This window comes from Trachurus japonicus, chromosome 21 (genome assembly GCF_045865225.1).
Source record: "Trachurus japonicus isolate A0001 chromosome 21, Traja_1.0".
Taxonomy (NCBI): Eukaryota; Metazoa; Chordata; class Actinopteri; order Carangiformes; family Carangidae; genus Trachurus; species Trachurus japonicus.
The window spans coordinates 16256593-16274830 of NC_140927.1; the positions used below are offsets into that span (position 1 = coordinate 16256593).

Consider the following 18238-nt stretch of genomic DNA (forward strand, 5'->3'; position numbering starts at 1 on the left):
GGACATTTTGTAGCTGGTAATTATTTGCTGGTTATTATTTTTCATTTTATTTTTCACTCCAGCCTTTTCTCTTCCTTTTAAAACCGTCTCATTTAATGAACAACAAAATTTTATGTGCTCTCTCTGTGTGGGATTAATGAGGAGTTACAGTTCCAACAATGTAGGGGATGATGTCTGTAGGCAGGGGAGGGGGGCCGGAGCTGCAGTGTTAGTTTAGGGTGCTTTTTGGTTCTGCATCTGTGGGGTAGGGTGGGGCGGGGCAGTGCTGCATGTATTCAGGTCCTTCAGCTGTGCAGCTCTGCTGAAGGACAGATAGGAGAAACAATCATTTTTTAACACCAGGATGCACGCACACCAACGACCTTGCGACGATAATGCAATGTGGCTTAGGAAAACTGCCTACCTCACACCGCAAAATGAATATATCATTTACGATACAGGAGGTAATGTCGTTTAGATCAGTGTGTCAGACATTTACTTACTATATACATTATGTGAAATGCCATGAATGCCCGTCTGTAATTCCCCCTCTTCCTCTTCTTTCTATGCATAAACATCATCAGCATCCGCCCTCACCTGCTGTACAGTATGTCAAAGCATATTAGATACATGTTTCGCCTTCCCTCCTCCCTCTCAGGGAAGTACGCGATGAGGGACCTGGTCAACCGTCTCCCCGGGGGAAACACCACCCTGCTGTCAGACGAGACCGTGTCAGCCATCTGTTGCACCCTGCACGAGGTCACCAGCAAAAACATGGAGAACGCCAAGGCCCTGGCCGACACGGGCGGCATCGAGAAGCTGGTCAACATCACCAAGGGCAGAGGAGACAGGTGTGCTACAGCAACACATATTTACCCAAACAGTTTTTTTTTTTTTTGTGAGGATGTAGAGTACACACCGGTACAAACCTGACCGGCTGGCGTGGGCGCACGTGGTTCAGAAACTCCCGTAAACAGATAGCAGCTATATGTGATTGGTGGCTGAGCTGTACAGGCTGTCCTGGACATTGGACAGTGGGCCTTTCACACAAACACACACATTCCTGCGCACACTCACAAACATTCGAATACTTGGAGAAGGAGCAGCCGTAACCACAGGGAAGGTGGTTTTTGTATGCATTGAGGTTGAATGTCCCTGTGGAATGATGGAGCAGCTATTTCTAGCCTGCTATATATTCAGTAATGTTCCAGGTTAAAACCCACTGAGGACACTTTCTTCCATCAATCATGCTGTCCTATAATATTTACAGTGCACTTTCTTATCAGGTTCTAGTGATTTAATTGTACTTAAAACGATGTGTTTATGATTTGTCTGTTTTTTTCAGGTACTCAATGAAAGTGGTTAAGGCAGCTGCTCAGGTGCTGAACACACTGTGGCAGTACAGGGATCTGCGTACCATCTATAAAAAAGTAAGGGCATTGGGAACAATGACACTCACCAGGCTAATATTACCTGTGCACGACTGATGAATAAAAGCCACTGTAAGAGAATGTGTTCTATATTAGTGATATTGTTGCATTTGTGCAACATGTTTTAATTGAAAAGAAAGACATCTCCTATGAATGCCAAAGGTTTTAAAATTGTTACAGTACCCTTTAACAATAGAGTCAGTGCGAACCGCAAAGCTCAGGAATTGTTCAAGTGAGCAAAGAAAGGGCATATTTTTAAAAAACAAAACACAGATGTGTTTTACAAAAACCAGCGCCATTCTCCATATTGAAACCACTGTTTTTTCTTCCCTGTGTTTGTCAGGACGGATGGAACCAAAACCATTTCCTCACTCCAGTGTCAACACTTGAAAGGGACAGGTTCAAGTCCCAGCCCACCCTCCCCACCAGCGCCATTCAGATGTCCCCAGTCAACCACCCTGGTAGGTTATTTCCGCCACAGGCCCAGCCAGATGAAAAATAAAGACACCACCAGTGAAACAGGAAAACCTCTGGAATTTATTGTGGAAATGTGTTTTTTTCTTCACAGCTGCCAGTGCCACGTCGTCTCCTGCAATGCTGGGCATCAAAGAGCATAGAGACACTATCAAAGATTATCAGAGAGCACAGTCAACTATGCAATTTTATAATTACCAAGGAGACAACAGTATTCATAAAAATCAGTATACAGGTACACAAACAGTACTCCGACTAATCTTATTCAAGCTGTATCCACTCTGTGCAGCAGACTGTAATCACAGGCCTCCCTCTGGTCCTCTCTGTGCAGGGTGTTATCTATTTTATCCCTTATAACACTCAAAGCAGACTCCATGGCCAGCCTCCTCTCCCTGCCAAGACAACCCTCTCTTATCATCTCCACCAAAACCCTGCCATCCCAGAGACAGTCAGTTTATTCACAGCACTTTTTGTACTAGAGATGGGTCTGGAACAGCAGTAACATGGACCAGCCATGCCAGTAGTGGACAGACAGACACACACACACACACACACACACACACACACACACACACTACAATGGCGCCATTGTTAGCCGGCCCTAAGTTTGCTGCTTGCAACTTGAGTGGGCACCCAGACGTGCCACAGCCAGACGAGGGCTCTCGCCAGCCTGGTTGGCGGGAACGTGGGGAGGGCAAAGTAAACAAAATGATCTGCAGCCTCAACAGTCCATGTATTGCATAGCAAAGTGGAAATTGAGTTTCAGGATTCCACCGGTTGGATATAGTGCCAAACAAAATACCCATCCCATGGGCTATGTAAACAACAGAACAGCAGTGGCCAACTCTATTATTTGGTGTTATTTCTCTCTCCAGCTCAGCATAGCACTTTTTGATCCTGCTCTATCTAAATACAGACATTTGCCCTCAGGGAATGTGCAGACTGTTTCACTGATATGAAATCAAAGTGTTTGCATCAAGTCCCTTTGTTAAATGTATACCAATGCATTCTCTATTGTTGCTTTCTCTTTTTTTGCAGGGTCTGGAAAGCCGCCTTCATATTACTATTCATCACCCACAAGAGAGGAGCCCAGAAGAACACAGGTGAATATCAATTATTCCAAATAAATGCTGTGAATTCTTATCTGCTGCTTTCACTCAATCCTGCTGAGGTGGCCACTCAGGTGGGGAATGAGCTCTTCTACATGCTGATTATGCAATTAATCTTATGTATACAGTATTATTTAATTATAAAGTGTGTTTAATTATACAGTAGTTAGAGGTGACACATAATGGTGTGACCTAATAGCATCACATGCAACATTCAGTAACACATTCAGGACATTTAATAGTAGGTAATACAAAGTTGCATGAGTGATGTTAATAGCTTTTAATTATTACCATGTAGCCAGAAGCTATTCTGAGTTTGAATATTTAAATATTGGTGAATGCTGCATGAATCAAAAGCCAGGGAAGAAAATAATCAGCTATGTTGTACTTAACTATTTTAAATCTTCACCACAAGCTGCAGCTATAATGATGATGTTTATTATCAACTGATCTGCTAACTATTAAGTAAGAGGACATGAAACTCAAAGATGCTCAGCCAATTGTTATTGTTTTGTCTGACAAACATCCCATAACTCAAAGATATTGAATTTTTAGTGACATAAAATCGATCAAAGCAGAAGACTGTCACATTATGAAGCTGAGATTAGGTCATCTTGGAATTTCTGCTTGGTAAATGACCTAATACGTGAACTAAATAACTAATCAGTCAGTCAATCCATCAATAACCTGATCATTTGATGCCTCTTTGGCATCACTGTTGAAGAAACTCTAGGTTTGATACCCTCCTTGAAAATCAACGTTTTCGTCTAGGAAATGTTTGATAACATTGGTACAGGGCCCTTTCTGAGATCCCTCCACCACACTGTATAAACCTGGCAAGGACAAGCAGCTCTTCCACCCCACTTCACTAATACAAAGAGACTGACACGTATTCCGCTGCGGATAAATGGCGATGCTGGGAATGACCCAGCACATCAGCTATTGTCTGAGCCAGAGTGAATGTGACTGCTGGGATTGGGATAGTCTGAGTGCGTCTCAGGCACCTGTCACTGTGGGACACGTCCATGTGTGCCCATTCAGATAACGGGCACAGGGAGATGGAGGCAGGAGGGAGGAGATAAGGGAGACAAAGACAGAGAGAGGGGGGGGGTTCTCTGGTGTGCTTCATATCATCACATTTAGATTTACTAATATGAAGGCAGTCATCACTATGTTCTGTTTCAGACAAACAGTTAATTGTTTTCTACTGTTCTTTAAGCAGTTTTGCCGTTGCATTAGTGGTCAAAGTCAAATGAGTAAGACAGTGGTTGATTAGCTTACTGACAGCGAACTAGGAAGTAGTCTGGTACCTAACCTTCAATAAAACCACAGGCATTTTTAGAGATTAAACAAAAAAAGAGTTTCAGAGATGCTGCACGGCAGATTTTGTTACCTGTGGACAGAGCCGAGCCGTTTACCCCCCATGTTACCACTGCTGCTGTCTGTAGCTTCATATTTACAATACAGATATAAGAGAAGCATCAATCATCTAATCGAACCCTTAGCAAACTATTTTTTATTAAATGTAAAATTATCCTTTAATTAAAGGTAAAAGCAGCACCACAGTGTAGAAATAGCACTCATTTCTAAATGCAATACAAAAGTAAAAGTACATTGAAGGACTATATGATTGTTCCATATATTATATACACTGTTACCCATAAAGTTGGAATAATTTTGTTTTCAGACACATTCAGAGTTGGAGCTCATTTTCTGCCTGATGTGCCCCAGGTCACAGTGCATGAGAATTGGAATTTGCAAAGTAGCAACAGCTGTAAAGTGAAAATAAAGCATATGATATTATCCTCAGCTATGTTGTGGAGTTCAAGTAATACAAGTAGCTATAAACTTTGCTTAAGGTTTAGATTTATATTTTAATTGTAACAGGATGTAAAGTTTCCTGTTACCTGTTGAGGAGTTTGGTGTCCAGCCTGTCTACAGTTAACAATTTCACATGCCAAAATGATTTGTAATAATTTGAAATGTGTAATCATTAAAATGAACAGCCATGATCAGCATTTCCTTCCTGTTGACTGCTTCACAATAAAAGCCACTAGGTGTTTTACCAGTTGAAGGCTTTTACTCTGAAGCAGCAGTAACAGCAGCAGCAGCAACAAATGTTTTGTTTACAGTAGCAAAATCTTTACGGAAGATGACACTCAGGAGACCAGAGCACAGATATGACTCATTTCCTGTAAATCACCCGTGCCTATACAAGCAGATTATATACAAAGAGTTGATTACAGAAAGTAAATATGTAAAATTGTGTTTACACAGATTGGGTTTCAGCTTTATTTGTCTTTTGAAACAAATAAGCTTCCGTTTCAATCTGTCCAAAAGTCTACTCAGGCTCCAGCTCATGTTTTATATACTGAACACCCAAAGTTATTTGCCACTGCTGCTTCTTGAACCTACTCTTGTGAAAACTTGTCTAACAATGTTCACCTGCCTCTGTCTCCTCGCAGCCTATGTATTATACAGAAGATCCCAGCAGGAGGAACTACGATACATACAGAATGTACCTGCAGCACCCACACGGCTATGACGACCCGTACTTGGAAGAGGTCATCACCTACCCGCCCACAGTCGACTACAGCTCCCAGCCTCACGGACTGAAATCCACCACCAACTACGTAGACTTTTACGCCAGCACGCGGAGGCCTTCCTACAGGGCAGAGCAGTATCCCGGCTCTCCTGACTCCTGGGTATAGGTCCACACAGGATGCTCCCGTGTTGTGAACAGGAATCTCGCCCATCCCTGATTGTCATGTCAGGGCGTGAGGAGGGGCGTCTTCACCCTGCAGCAAAGGGGCGAAGAGCCCGTAGCACACGAGAACCGCTGAACTTTTTCATGAACTTGGCTTTATAAGTGTGTTTGTTTTAAAGTGAATGTTTGTGTATGGGGTGGGGGGAGTTCAACTGAGTGATAGCAGATGGAAAGATGGAATGTGTGCCAAAGAAGGAAATCAAGGAAAGGTTGTTTTTTTTTTTTTAGATTTTTTTTTTATTTAGTAGAGGAAGATGGAATCATGCTGGGGATCTGTTGAGGGACGAAACTGGACACTATCGCGAGAGGACGTGCGTTCTGCTCTGTCTAGATGTTAGTTTTATTTTCTTTATGAAACTCTTAGCTGTGATAGCATGATGAAAGGTGTGAGTCATGTGAGCAAGGGTCTGTGGTAAGAGTCAAGATGGGGAATATGTATGTGCTGAAGCCAAAATGGATCATGAACTCATATCTGTAAAATTAGAAGAAGAAGAAAAAAAAAAGAAATAGTAAACTAATGATGTTAGATTGTACAGAGGGATCAAATTGTATCTGTACTTAATGTTGAAGCTGTGTAATGCCATGGAGTCTTGTACATTTCTTTCATTTTATTGTAAATACAGAAAAAAAACATGTTACCTGGTTTACATTCATCAGCACTGGTTAAAAAATAAACTCGTGCCATGTTAAATCTCTATAGATATATAAATATATGAAGAAATATGTGGACAAAGATGGCAACATAACACAAACATGTTAAAATAATAAAAGGTCAGTTTTGTTTTTTAAACACCGTGTACTTGAATCTTTTCTCAAACACTGGTACAGCCCCTGTTTACCACCATATTCTGTGGAAGCAAATAAGTGGAAAATGAAACTCCTCTCTCTTTTAAAGATTATTTTAATCTGAAGTTGTTCTCCTCTTGTGGGGAAAAAATGTTTCTTTAGATTGTTTTTCCACAGAAATGCATGTCAGGAGGCCAGCTATGATCCAGCCGACATGTGTTTCATAAACTTGGCTCCAGCAGAATATTGAATCCCGACCATCACTGATCAGAACCTGACGCCGAGCTTTCACCTGGACAAACAAATCTCTCTCCTCGGGCTCTAAAGAGAATCACATGAATAGTGGAGGTTTCAAACAAAATAACTTCTGTATTTACACAGATTCAATTGTGCGCTCAGGAGGACATAAATAACTTGTAAATGTCTAAGTTTGAACAGTTTGTGTGAAAGCTTTTCGGACATACTTTTGCATTATATTCAGTTTACTGACAGAAGAGCCTGAAAAAACAGAAAATATAAATAAACACATCTGTGCATCAATGTAAGCACATGATAAAAACCACTTCGGGCTCATAAAAGCTGATCACATGGACTAATGTATTCATCAGCTCTGCATCAAGGTGAATGGTTTTCTGTTTCTGAAAGGAGAGTGAACAGTAATAAGAACTGGCACTTCTACAGGAATGTACTTTATCACCCTGAATTACATTCTCCATGCCCACCATCCTGCCTGGGAGAACTCAAACCAGACAAAGAAGTCCTGACTATGCAGCCATGTTGTCCTGTGATTGGCTGGACACCCTGACTTGCCAGCCAATGGTATGATGGATTAGAAGTGTAAAGATGTGGGCCAAAGAGCCTAAAGGAGCAACACAACACAGGTTAGTACATTTAAATATTTATACAGCCTGCAGGTGTAAAAGGTGTGACAATCTGTCAGTGACTAACAGTTTGAACGTCGATGCTCAGGTTTAACCTGCTGAGAGAGTGTGTGGCGGTTCCTGGAGAACATAAGCTGCTGTGCCCCCATTGTATGAACACCAGATTTCTCCCTCTGTCTGAGCAATATGCACATTTTCTATGTATGTTTTCTATGATAGATTACTTGATAACCCAGGTAGCTCTTTGATTAAAAGAGTCAGTAATATTTAAAATTTATGAGCCAGTGAGTTTTCAAACCAGACTTTTGCCTCAGGACCTTTTTTTTTTTTTAATTCCAAAAAATCTTAGGTAATAAATCTAGATGGCCTGGAGGGCCTTGTTATGTCAGATGATATCGTACAGATATTGTGGTGCATATTACCAAACAGATTTTCAGTCGCATTAGCACAAACCAGCTGACAACAGATCCAGCGTGCAGCTTTCAGAGACCCTGGAGCTCTACAGAAACATCTGTTCATGTGCATAACTGCTCTCTGCAGTTGATAGATGTTTGTTTGTTTTTGATTTTGTCATGTATTGTTTTGTTAATTGTATAAAAATGTAGATTTATCATGCAGATTAACAACATAAAATGAATTCCATTTTGATAGATAGATAGATAGATAGATAGATAGATAGATAGATAGATAGATAGATAGATAGATAGATAGATAGATAGATAGATAGATAGATAGATATCTGAATAATTCCAGTAAACAACAACAACAAATAAATGTATATAAGGTGTTTATTTGATTTATTAACCTCAACTTAATTAATGGGCAAAGTGAAGTGTGAATGTGTGAATTCAGCTAGAGAGCTACAGAACAGGTTTCAGCAAGATTTTCAAAATAAAATGTCACACGACAGTTCTTCAAAAATGATCAAAGCAGGAGAAATGTGAAAACATGAATATGTATATCTGACAAAATAAGAGTGATGTGCTGCTTCGAGTTTCACTATGTAAAATTAGTAAAAACGTCGGTGAAAAACGCTCAGCGGTGTTGTTGGTGTTCGTGTGGCCGCTCACTTCCTGTAGCCTCGCGACGGCACGTCATCCGCGTGCGAGCATAAAAACAACAGAGTGGGCGTCGAGCAGCAGAGTAGTTTCATATCCTCTCCGCTTTACTCCGAAAAGTTTAGAAAATGGTGCAGCAGCTGTCCAAAAGTGGAGCGAAGGAGGCTCCTCTGCTGAAGGCTGGCCACCCTCCTGCAGGTAAACCGCTCCTCACATTCACACACCTCGAGTTACACGAGTTTAATTGTTTTTTTCCCCCACCACGTTAAACCAAAGCGTTGTTTTTCCCACTGCTCGACCCAGATTCGGAGCTGCGCGGAGCCTCCCCCTCCTCCCCAGCCTCTCTCCAAGTATTTAAGTCGCTTCTCGTTTGATAGAATGTCTGCTTTTTAATCAATAAGTCATTTTGTTGATTGATGTGATCGTGTTTTATCGGCACCAATCGACCTGCTGGGCGTTTGCATCCTCGTGGTTTTGTTTTTCTTGTTGTTTCTGAGGCCTGTTGAGAGTACCGTCAAAGTAACACCGTGTTCTCTCTGCCTCAACACTAATAAAGAGTCAGATCAATGCATGCAAAATTGATATTATGTCCATCACAGGGCAGTGTGGTGTTTTCGCATTACATTAATCATTATTATGCTTTTTGCATTGATGCCAGTGTTGCTGATTTTGAGTAGCAGCAGTCAATGTTGTTTTGCATGTGAAGTTTGCAGCAGCTTTAAACTGTGTTGAATTTTACGGATTTTTTTTTCAGCTTTGAAGAAGTTTGTTTTAACGTGCCCTGTTTTAGTAAGGGAAAAAGTATGGAAATTGTAAAAACTAAAGAAATAAACAAATAATAATTTATCCTTTTTTCTTTCTTTTCCCTTTTTAATCTCTTTGACCTTTGGATCTGTCCCTGACCCTCATCAGTATTTCAGTTGTGGGCAACTTGCCCCACTATTTAGTATCTGTAAAGCAAAGACCCTGCCTCTCCATCTTTGACCATCTGTGAACAGTTTTAACCACAATATTGCAAAAGCAGTAATGCCTTCAATCATAACTTACTGTTTTATTGTTGAAGGTTCTTTTGAGAGGACTTTTTTCTCACAAAAATGTCAGGTCCCTGCTCATTTTGCATCCATACTTATCTTTAACATCAGCAAAGCCCAAATGCCCACAGCAAGCATACTGCTTTATTCGGCTGTTCTTTTGTTTTTTGTTTTTTTGGGGGGGTTTTTTTGCAGGTAACATATTTAAATGTTTTGTTTTCTGGGTCAACAGTGAGGGCTGGAGGTAAACGGGTGGCCAAGAAAAGCTTGGAGGAGAGTGCCACCCATGGGACCCCAGAGAAGGAGACCAAGAGGTCTGATAAAATGAGGTAAGCCCTAGAGGCTGCAATGGGTTTAAATATCAACTCCAAAGACATAGAAATGAATGTTACTTCAAACCTAAAGATGTTAGACATTAGATTACTGAAATCAGCTTTAAAGTGAAGTAAAATTTGTATAATTTCTGTGTTGTAGCAGCAGATCTCTTGGCACAGCCAGCAGGATGCAACAAGTTGGCATACTTCTGGCAGGAACTCTCGACAAGGTAAACAAAAGCATTAATGTTCTTTCTTTACATGAAGAGAAAACCAGCCAAACTGGATTAGTTCCAGCACCTCTGAGGCCGTAGGCCCTTGTGAATATTAAACTCGTGCTGGCGTCTTTTACAGCTGAGCCACGACTTCCCAGAGACGCCTGTGAGCGTGAGGCACAGCAAGGTGCGCCCTGCAGTGGAGAAGCCCCACTCACCTCGGACTTTCTTCATCCAGCAGCCGAGGAAGTGTTGAAGAGCCTGCGTTTACTTCCTTTTTTTTTTTTCTTTTTTTTTTTTAGAAAGCCCCTGGGGGAACCATGTTAAGTCATCTGTGAAACACAAACATGAAGTGTTAGACACGTGAGGGCTTCTGACAGGTTGTCTATGAAGTGCTGATGGAAAGAAAGTGTTCGACAAGCTCTGTATTATGTACTCTGTAGCAACAAAAAAAAAGAGCTTTTTCAGGCTGTGCTTGTTTGTGATGATAAATATCAAACTAATTCTGTAGTTGTATTTTTGGCAGGGGTTGCATTTTGGTATCGGGATGTTCTAAGAGGGTTTGGGAGATGTAAGTGAGGCTTTTGAGACTTTCTCTTCTTGTCAGAGAAATCTTCTATGTATTTGCTTGGCACTTAATAGATTTAATAAAAAAAAGAGAAATTGCATGGCATTACTTTTGTAGATCTGTATTTATTTATTTATTTATTTATTTATTTCAACTGTCTGCAGTAACCAGCATTGGCCACTAGGTGGAAGCACATAGTAATTTATGAGGTGATGGAGCTGGAGGATCTTGCTAAACTACACATTACCAACTTTTATTGAATTATTGTTTTTTTATTTTACAAATTAAATACTTCAATAGGTTTCAATGTGCATTGCGATAACTGGCATAAAAGGACACCATAAGTGAGTTCTTACTGTCTACTGCCCCTGTTGCCAAATTAGCCATTTTTAGTATCACTTTTTAGATGAAAATCTGTTTAGGACTCATCAGTGTAAGCAAACAGTGCCAGTTAAGTAGTGAGAATAGAGGATCTCTTTAAATACTTCCCTTAAAGTCTGGCTAATAGGAACCACAGAACCTGCACAGCAAGGGAACAAACTATTTCAAGAAAAGCACATACAGTACATGTGAGCTTGTAGGGAAAGAAAAAAAGTTAAGTCTGTTATTCTATTAACCTGAATCATATATTTAAGCCAAGAATCTCCATGTGTGTAAAACATTATAGCCACCCAGTAGTTCATGTAGGAAAGAATGTAGTCAGTGTTTTTTTTTTTTAAGTTGGCCTTGAGCAAAACACACCTAGGGGCCTCTTCTTATGTCTGTCAAACTCATACCAACACATAAAAGAGACTGTAGCACGTGTTGTATCTGTAAGGCTGCAGTTCAGGTCAACTGTGGAAGAGGAAAACTGACGCACATGTGGTTCCTTGGTTTTCTGGGGTAATTTATGAACATAAGCTGCATAAACACAGGCAGCGGGTGCATTGTAAACAAGGTGGAAGTAGATAGGTATCGGAGATGAATGGCAAACTGGATTATAAACATCGTCCTGGTTTGCTCTTTACATTCCTCAGCCTGCTTACATTACAGGTTGTACTCACTCGTTATGCTTGTGCTATCACATTGTAAACCGGTGTCCACACAAGCACAGTCTCTCTGCATGAACCGATTCATTTTAACGTTTTAAGTTGTTTTCACCACCATTCATTTTGTTGTTTACACCCATAATGTTTTTCCTACAACTTTTCTTGAGTGAAAAAGGGATCTATTTCTCTCTGATAACCAATGTCTCACACCACAATACAATTTAGAGTGCTAAACCAAATTGTATTTTATTTTATATCTAACAAGGTATTTTTCACCAGTCTCAACAAAGACCAGTTTACAGATGAAGTGATAAGACAATAAGACATGTCTTATTACGAAGCAGGTCTTTTTCGTTTAGGCTAAATTCAAGTTTGTATTTTCAAATTTACATTTGATTGTCACTGCGGAACCTAAGCAAACTTTGACGGATAGAAAAGGAAAAATCATAAATCAGATGTTGACATTTTGTGTCTGAGTGTCTGCTTCCTCACACCTTACTCCTTGACTAATATATAGACTACTTTTCTGAAGAACTATATGTTATTGAATTGCTGACTTATGTTTGAGCTACCAGATAAATGCTACATCCTAAATCCCAAACAGTATCTGCTGCTCGTTTTGTTCACCAACAAAGTACATGATGATAGCCTTGTAAACACAATGTGTCGACCTTAAATTCTCTCTGATGCTCATGCTGTTCACACATGCCTTTGACGCCATCTGTGTGTGAAGTTCCGAGACCTCTTTGGCTCTGTTTGAGGAGTGGAGCAGTTGGTGGTCTTGGTGACTTGCAGACATGGTGTGTGTGTGTGTGTGTTGCTGCCAGTGTCTGCCCATTCCCAGCCATCTGAGGAGCCTCGCTGACCCTGCAACGCCCACCACACTGCTGAGAAAACAAGTGCACACACTGGCTATGCGGACCGACGCCTCACGCTGAGGAGTGGGAGATCTGAGAGGAAGTGGTGTGTGCATGGCCCAAAATGTATCTCTCATCACTCTGGTAAAATATGCAGCTTTACTGTACAATAACAAACATGATCTCCTCATGTTGTAGTTTACATGATAAACAATAGAGAAATCCACTAAATATAAAAGAAGTGTTACACTACTGTGGAGCATTAAAGCTGCATAAAACATTATAACCTCAGGAGGTCGCTATAAACTAAAGAGTACTGTGATCCCCACCAGGTTGAGTCCAGCAGTCTGCAATATAGGTCATTACAATTGTACAGTAGCATTACTGTTATTTGAAACTTGACTATACATTTATAGGATAATAATGTTTCTTATGGCTGCATGGTGACAGCTTTTTAGTTTCCATAGAAATAACATTGAATCAAGCCATGTGCTGATATCATATAACTGCTATTGCCAGGAAGTGTATAGCTACACCCAGTGTACAGAAAACTACTGATTGACATCCTGCTTTTAACAGCTGCTAATTCAGGCCTAAATCAATTAGACAGAATTTACAGAAAAGCTTTGACTCATGCTTCGACCCATGCTCATCTAACGTCCATCAGCAAGGAGGAAGTTACACAGTATAATTTCCATTAATGTTAACATGGGGGGAACAATCGCTCATTTTAAATGTAGACGTCAATTAGCTCTTTAAAATGAGGAGTGTGTGACTCGGGAGATGGTGGAAAAAGTTTTCATATTATTTGCTCCAATATAATTTTCCATTACAAGTTATAAGATTGCATCAGGCAGTAAAAAAAATCTATCAAGATTAAATGCGCTCCTCAAACAGAATGACCCCTTTCAGAGAGATAAAACATTCATGCAAAGCAGCATTTTATTGTTGTAGCCAGTCCTGGTGGTGCCATGTTGCTTTTATACCCTTTGTAGCAGTGCATCATATTTAATGTGCTGCTTTATGTTTTGCATCAAAGATATTTACATGCAAAATATTTTTTTTCTATCAATCAATTTAAATTAATCTCTTTCAGATAAAATGACTGAAAAGAATACTGTATTGTTTTGTTTTTATATATAGGCTATATATAGGCTATGTGGCTTTAATAGTTATTTTTCTCATTAATTCAGTGTGATTGATTGTGTGATTCACCTCTAACTCTGAAATGTAGTGGGAAAACTTAAAAGTGAGACCAGTCAACTAACTGAGTAATTGAACTTTATTGGTGGCCTGTCAATGAAAATCTGTGTTTTGGGGCTGATTCCAGTATTTTTAGACTGAATATATCAAAATTGGATGAGACACTTCTGAGCCAGAATAATAAATACATAAATAAAATAAAGCAGTAATTCAAGCAGTATTGGGAATCGGAGTGGGAATGTATTCTTGCATTTAGACCTGTATCGTGGGGAATAAAACAGGAATTCTTGATAAAATAACCAGCACGGGATCCAAATAGCAGCTTTCTTTGAATGTAATGGACTATTAAATCTTTTATCAGCATAATACTTTTATTTTACAGGTTTGTAACTTCTGGATGAAGTTCCCTGGAAGAAACTATGTAATCAGATATTCATTACAGACATTCAGAATTTTCTTAGTTATTATGTTGACTTTAGAAACAGTCGTCTGATTTCCAGAGGAATTTTCCTAGCTGGAGCAGCTTCATTTAAATACATTTAAACAACTGTCAAAAAAAGGGGGTTGGGGGGGGGGGTTGGTTGGGGTGGGGGGTTTTAGCATTTGACAGCTAATTAGAACAGCAAAAAGATGAAAAAATAATGTGATTACAGCTTTTAAAGACGTCATCTGAGGTGTATTTTAACTTCAGACCTCACTATTTCACAAAAGCGCCTGCACCCACCCACCCCTCCACCCCTCCACCACCACCAACCTCCTTCATTTGCACGCATAGTTGTCCTAATACATGTATCCTGCATCTCCAGCATCTTATCATGTCCATGAGGCATGCACAGAGAAATGTGGAGGAAGAGGAAGGAGGTGGATGGAGGATGGAGGGGTAGTTAGTTTGTCTTGGTTCCCTGCCCTGTGCAGTGACCTCATGCGGGGAGGAGGAGGAGGAGGAGGAGAGGAGGGGGGAGGAGGAGGGAGGAGCCCAGCAGTGTCCCGTAGGTTACCTTGGTTGGAGCAAGTGGGTGTTTGAGTCCGTGTGGAGATAACGCAAAGAGGAGTGTGGGGGGTTGGAGGGAAAAAAAGAAAAAGTTTTGTTTTTGGTACTTTCATATCCATGACATTTATCAGGTAAGACTTTTAAAAACATTTCTCGGGGTGTTTCGACGGGGTGAGCCCGGAGAGGGAGTCTGTGAGCGGCGGGGAAAAGTGAGGAGAAGTGGGGACAGTCGGGAGTTTTTAGTGGCAGTCAGTCTGTTGGAGGAATGTCGGGACATGCCCATGGAGCAGCCGTCAAACCACCGGGGCTGTCTGTCAGCACAGCAGCACACTGTTACTGTCCTGTTTTAAAGTTGCTCCCTGTTGTCTGTCCTCTGGTGTACTCGACTAAACTGTCTGTGAGGGACACTCTTTTAGTTTTAATGTTAACTTACCGCTGCTAAGGCTCCGTAGCTTCAGGCTGAAACTTTGCTAAGAGGTTAGCAAGGTTCAGTCAACTGTCTCTCAGGTGGAGGGAACCGGAGCTAACTAACAGGACACACACAGGCAGATCAGCTAAATTCATCTCCTGCTGTGATTCACTTTTTTTTTAATGTGTGTGTTGCACATTCACTGTTGTGGAGACGATTCGTCAGTCGATCGGTTCAGTTAAGTCGATTGACCGTAAACAAACCTGATAGTTTAGTCTGAATGAAAAGCAGCTAAAACAGGTAGGCTAGAGGATTCATCAAATGTAGGCTACCACATGACACAAATTAGCTCTGAAGAGGGCAGCATCTAATCATTATGATTTTATGTTGTTTGATCTATGAAAAATCCAAAAAGAAAATAATAAAAATAAAAAGTCACAATTTTAGACTCCGTAAAGCCCAAATCTGTTCCAATTTGGTCACAATAATCATCATTATAGGCCTACATCTAGACAATTGAGTAACATCCTGTCCAGTTGGATTTACATATGGGTTTCGCAAATGTTTCATTATATCTGTGTTTTCCAAATTTTCATTTGGCTAAATGATCATATAGCCTAATTAGGAAAGAAAATTATATATTGGTGGCTTATCGAATTGTCTGTCCATGACACTGCACTGAATTGCTTGTTTCTGTGTTTCCCAACCTGCCTGCAGATTATCAAACTTTTTTTTCAAAGAACCTTTAAAGGTGTATACAGTAATACTTATTGTGAAGTACCCTAGCCTACTATCCAGGTCACTGGGATGCAGATGCAGCTCATTACTTTTCTTACAGCTGTGTGGTCTTGTTTGATGCTAATGTTAGTCTGTATTTTGTGATTGGATGTGGTGGTTTTGAAAGCAAAACCCAGCCCAGATATACTAGTAGCTTAAAGCAGAAGGACTGTAATCTTGTCCGCCCACATAAGATTGAGTCATTGAAGTCTGACCACTGGCTGTGTGTGACTTTTGCTGTTTTCAGCATATTTTCAGCAGCTGAATCCCCCTGTAACTCAGCCAGGTGCTTTGAAAATCCAAGCTGTGTTTCCCCCTACAGAGAAACTGCTTATAAATGCCAAACTGCACTTTAATCATTGGTACCATGTAATGTCATCGATTGAGTGATGCTCTCTGAGCAAGTGTTATTAAGTCTTCCTAACCTCACAACCTCTTGACTTTCTATCTTGCAACATTTAGCCATTTTCTTTGTCGACTTGTGCGTTTCAGTCTAGCTTCAATGGCATTTCCAGTCTATAGCTGTACAATGTTGATTTTCCATCTTGCACTCAACAGGTGGGACTGGCTTAGCTGCTGCAGCAGCATGCTGACTCCCTGTTAACCTGGAGGTATTCAGTATTAACTTTCCAACATAATTTCAGGCAATTTTACGCAGATTATGGAACCATTACTGTGGATTTGCATGCTTCCATGCCAGGGCTAGAGCTACCCCAATTGTCCACCGACTGCAGTGTTATAAGATGTTTGTACTACAGAGCGCTCGTCTTATTGAAAGTGCCACAAGAGGCTATACCTCCCAGTCTCTGCAGAGCCTGGTTCCCATGGTCCCCAGCCAGTTGGCCAGCAACAGATGCTGGCATCGGAGTTGCATTGTTATAGCTGAGGAGGGAAAGTTATTGGAGCCAGTGACCTGACAGACAGCACATACTGAGTTGTTGTTGATGATGATGGTCGTTATTTGGTCCTTTTGAAAGGGGCTACTCACTGTAGAAGCACATGGTTCCAATAGGAAAGCCAGATATTTAGAGATTAGTCGGGTTCAGGACCCTCGGTGTCAGCATACCGCTTAACCACGGTTGTTTTTGAATGAACCCTGAATGTAATGGTTTGGTGACTCAGTCGATTTGGGATTCTGGGACACTAGATACCACAAACCAAACCTTACCACAAATATAAGCAGGAACACGATGGCCTATATCACTCAATCTGCCAGTTTTAGTATGTTTCAAGTGAACTGTGCAGTTACCTTCACCATCGGGATTGTTTTGTTTAGACTCAGGTGTGAAAGTTTTCATTCAAACTCATTTGTGAACCCTGGTGAATCAAGTGAACTAACCTAAAGTGACATTGTGTAGGAGTGTGATTTTTTTTCTTTCTCTATTTTTTTTTTTAATCATATCAAAGATGCGTTACAATCCCAGAGATGGTTTTATGTGAGTCTGTGTGTTGTGAAATAATGGTGCAATAACACTAGCAGAAGCAGTTACCCCCCTGAGTTCCTGGAACTTGAACAAAGGAAAGGTTGTTTTGTGTTTCATGCCATGCCAGGAGAGACACACTCTCCCTCAATAAAGCACCTGAAGTGGTCACAAAATCTTAACAGGGTTAAATCAAAGTAAAGGGATATTATTATTCCTCTAAGAGAGGATGCATCTCATCAACATCATTTATGAGCCCTAAGTATGATCTAAAAAGTCTTCATTACCTTTGTATTGCAGTGATGTGTTAGCAAGAGTCCTAGTCCTCTAAGTTACAACCCGTACAGTGTTTTCTGCTGAGTTGAAAGTCCAGGTGAACAAGCATGTATATGTGTTGGAGGTCTGTGCATGTGCATATGTGCGCTCATGCTTGCATGTGTGCATCTGAATCACGTGTGTGTTTGGAAGTGCTTCTTAGTAACAGCTGTTACTGATTTACATTTTTGTCAAGCCTTTTTGAAAACCCCAGAGACAGACAGGGAAAGGTTCAGAGGTGCACGTCGTCTTAGACATACCACGGTGTGCAGTTCAATATTTGTGGCAAGTTAGGTGCAAAAAGTGTACGCCAAAATGTTAATTTAACATTGGTTGCACAAAAAAAAGTGAAAGTAGCCTACCTATTTTTACTAATGAGACTTTTTCTTTTAATGAGATGCCATTTGAATACCATAGTGCCACCCCTAAACCCTGGACCCTCACAGGTTTTAATTGATGTTGAGTGAAGGAGGGTGTAAGGAGTCCAGACGCTGTGTGAGGAATGAGACAGGACTTTGTGAACTCACATTTACCAGCACAGAGACATTTTTGAGGCCAGTAAACTGTAAAAAGTAATATATACTAGAATACTTGGTGCTATCAGTGTCAAGTTTTTCCATTTTGA

The 18238-nt window shown here is 40.6% G+C and overlaps 3 protein-coding genes across 15 annotated transcripts in view; all 3 read left to right on the forward strand.

Moving 5' to 3' along the window:
- The window catches only part of pkp4 (plakophilin 4), an 80916-nt gene extending 74367 nt beyond the window's left edge, over positions 1-6549 (forward strand). For all 8 annotated transcript variants that reach the window (XM_085765587.1, XM_085765584.1, XM_085765586.1 and 5 more), the window contains 6 exons: positions 638-830; positions 1325-1409; positions 1753-1870; positions 1978-2118; positions 2922-2986; positions 5458-6549. In XM_085765587.1, coding sequence (XP_085621713.1) covers positions 638-830; positions 1325-1409; positions 1753-1870; positions 1978-2118; positions 2922-2986; positions 5458-5703 — 848 coding nt within the window. In that variant the 3' untranslated portion in view covers positions 5704-6549. The remainder of the gene's footprint in view (positions 1-637; positions 831-1324; positions 1410-1752; positions 1871-1977; positions 2119-2921; positions 2987-5457) is intronic.
- Positions 6550-8593: 2044 nt separating this feature from the next.
- dap1b (death associated protein like 1b) lies at positions 8594-10717 on the forward strand. 3 transcript variants are annotated; one of them, XM_085765266.1, is made up of 4 exons: positions 8594-8682; positions 9748-9844; positions 9990-10059; positions 10184-10717. In XM_085765266.1, the coding sequence occupies exons 1-4, from the start codon at positions 8613-8615 to the stop codon at positions 10298-10300; spliced, it is 354 nt and encodes a 117-aa protein (XP_085621392.1). In that variant the 5' UTR covers positions 8594-8612; the 3' UTR covers positions 10301-10717. The 3 variants fall into 3 exon arrangements, with proteins under 3 accessions (XP_085621392.1, XP_085621393.1, XP_085621394.1); XM_085765267.1 differs by having other exon boundaries at positions 9993-10059; XM_085765268.1 differs by having other exon boundaries at positions 9996-10059.
- Positions 10718-14694: 3977 nt separating this feature from the next.
- The window catches only part of LOC146964954 (protein TANC1-like), a 97150-nt gene continuing 93606 nt past the window's right edge, over positions 14695-18238 (forward strand). For all 4 annotated transcript variants that reach the window (XM_085765600.1, XM_085765601.1, XM_085765602.1 and 1 more), the window contains exon 1: positions 14695-14822. The gene's annotated coding sequence lies outside the window, so the exon portion shown is untranslated. The remainder of the gene's footprint in view (positions 14823-18238) is intronic.